Source organism: Rhagoletis pomonella, unplaced genomic scaffold (assembly GCF_013731165.1).
Source record: "Rhagoletis pomonella isolate Grant_MI unplaced genomic scaffold, Rhpom_1.0 Rhpom_scaffold_00002, whole genome shotgun sequence".
Lineage (NCBI taxonomy): Eukaryota > Metazoa > Arthropoda > Insecta > Diptera > Tephritidae > Rhagoletis > Rhagoletis pomonella.
Window position 1 is genome coordinate 81,959,129 of NW_023458556.1, and position 1,245 is coordinate 81,960,373.

The window sequence follows — 1,245 nt, forward strand, 5'->3', positions numbered from 1 at the left end:
TATAGTGGTCCACAAAAATTCAGTTTTATCACAACTTTGCAAAATTTGACGACTTTTTCACTGCTTACATATAGATGATTTCAAAAGTTGCAAAATTTCTATAAAATATTTTAGCGATTTTAACAAAAGTATAATCAAAAGAAAGGTAATCGATTTACCTTTCTTTTGATATATATTAACAGTTGCAAATCATTTACATTGGTTCACAAAAAATCGGTTTCGTTACAACTTTGCAAAATTTGATTGCGTTTTTACGACTTATATATAGATCTTTTAAAATGTTGATTTCAAGTAACTGCTGGCGTTTGTCGGATACTTCATATTAAATTGGCAGAATCACCGAACACCGTTTACTGCTCCTATGATGACTGCAAACAAATCAAACAATTATAAGTATGCAAAATTGAAGTGTATTAGTAATTAAACAACTACCTCCACTGAATCGAGACGTTTGTAGGCATCTTTCCCTTCATCTTTGTTATCATCTTTCCCGTGCAGCATTTTCCAATGGCTATGGGCAACATCCAATGACTCTCCGATAGAAACAATCTAAACGAAAAATTAAAAAATTTTAATAACTAAAAATAAATAATTTATGTATTAATATATATATATTTGTTTAAATGTAGCTGCCGATGCTTCAAGACGCCTTTTGTACAGCAACCTGAAATTAAAATAAAATGGTTAAATTATTGTTGTGGATGCAACCAGTTAGATTCTATCTGAAAAATTAAGTAAGAAATTATTATTTCTCCAATGAAATATAATTCATAAATAATGGATTTTATTTATACAAAAAGCAGATGACTATAGTTTAATTAAGATTAGTTTATTTAGATAAATTCATGCTCATATTTACAAGACTAAATTAATTAAGTTAATCCAACACCAATTTAAACATTTTAAATAAAGTTTAAAAAATATATTAATATTTTTAAAAAGGAACAGAAATATAGTATGGAAGTTTAAAATATACAAAATTATATAACACATTCAGGAAGCAAATATCATGTTAGAAAAATAAATAAATGTAGTATTTATTATTTTTGGATTTTTTTTAGTATATACATAACAAGCACATTGCAAATAAAAAGAAAGTAACGTATGTGGGTATCTATTATTTTCGCAATCTTATTTTTTTTAGTATTTACATTAACATAGCAAATAAAAAGAAAGTAATGTAAGTATTCATTTTGATTAACTCAGTGAGAGGGGAGACCAGTATGTTTGCATGTATGTATTTAA

The 1,245-nt window shown here is 26.1% G+C and overlaps 1 protein-coding gene across 1 annotated transcript in view; it reads right to left on the reverse strand.

Annotated features, from left to right (window-relative positions):
• Positions 1–150: 150 nt before the first annotated feature.
• The window catches only part of LOC118734745, a 3,648-nt gene continuing 2,553 nt past the window's right edge, over positions 151–1,245 (reverse strand). The window contains exons 6-7 of the mRNA XM_036464440.1: positions 433–664; positions 151–368 (exon numbers count right to left, since the gene is read on the reverse strand). Of these exons, the coding sequence (XP_036320333.1) occupies positions 594–664 (71 nt within the window). The 3' untranslated portion in view covers positions 151–368; positions 433–593. The remainder of the gene's footprint in view (positions 369–432; positions 665–1,245) is intronic.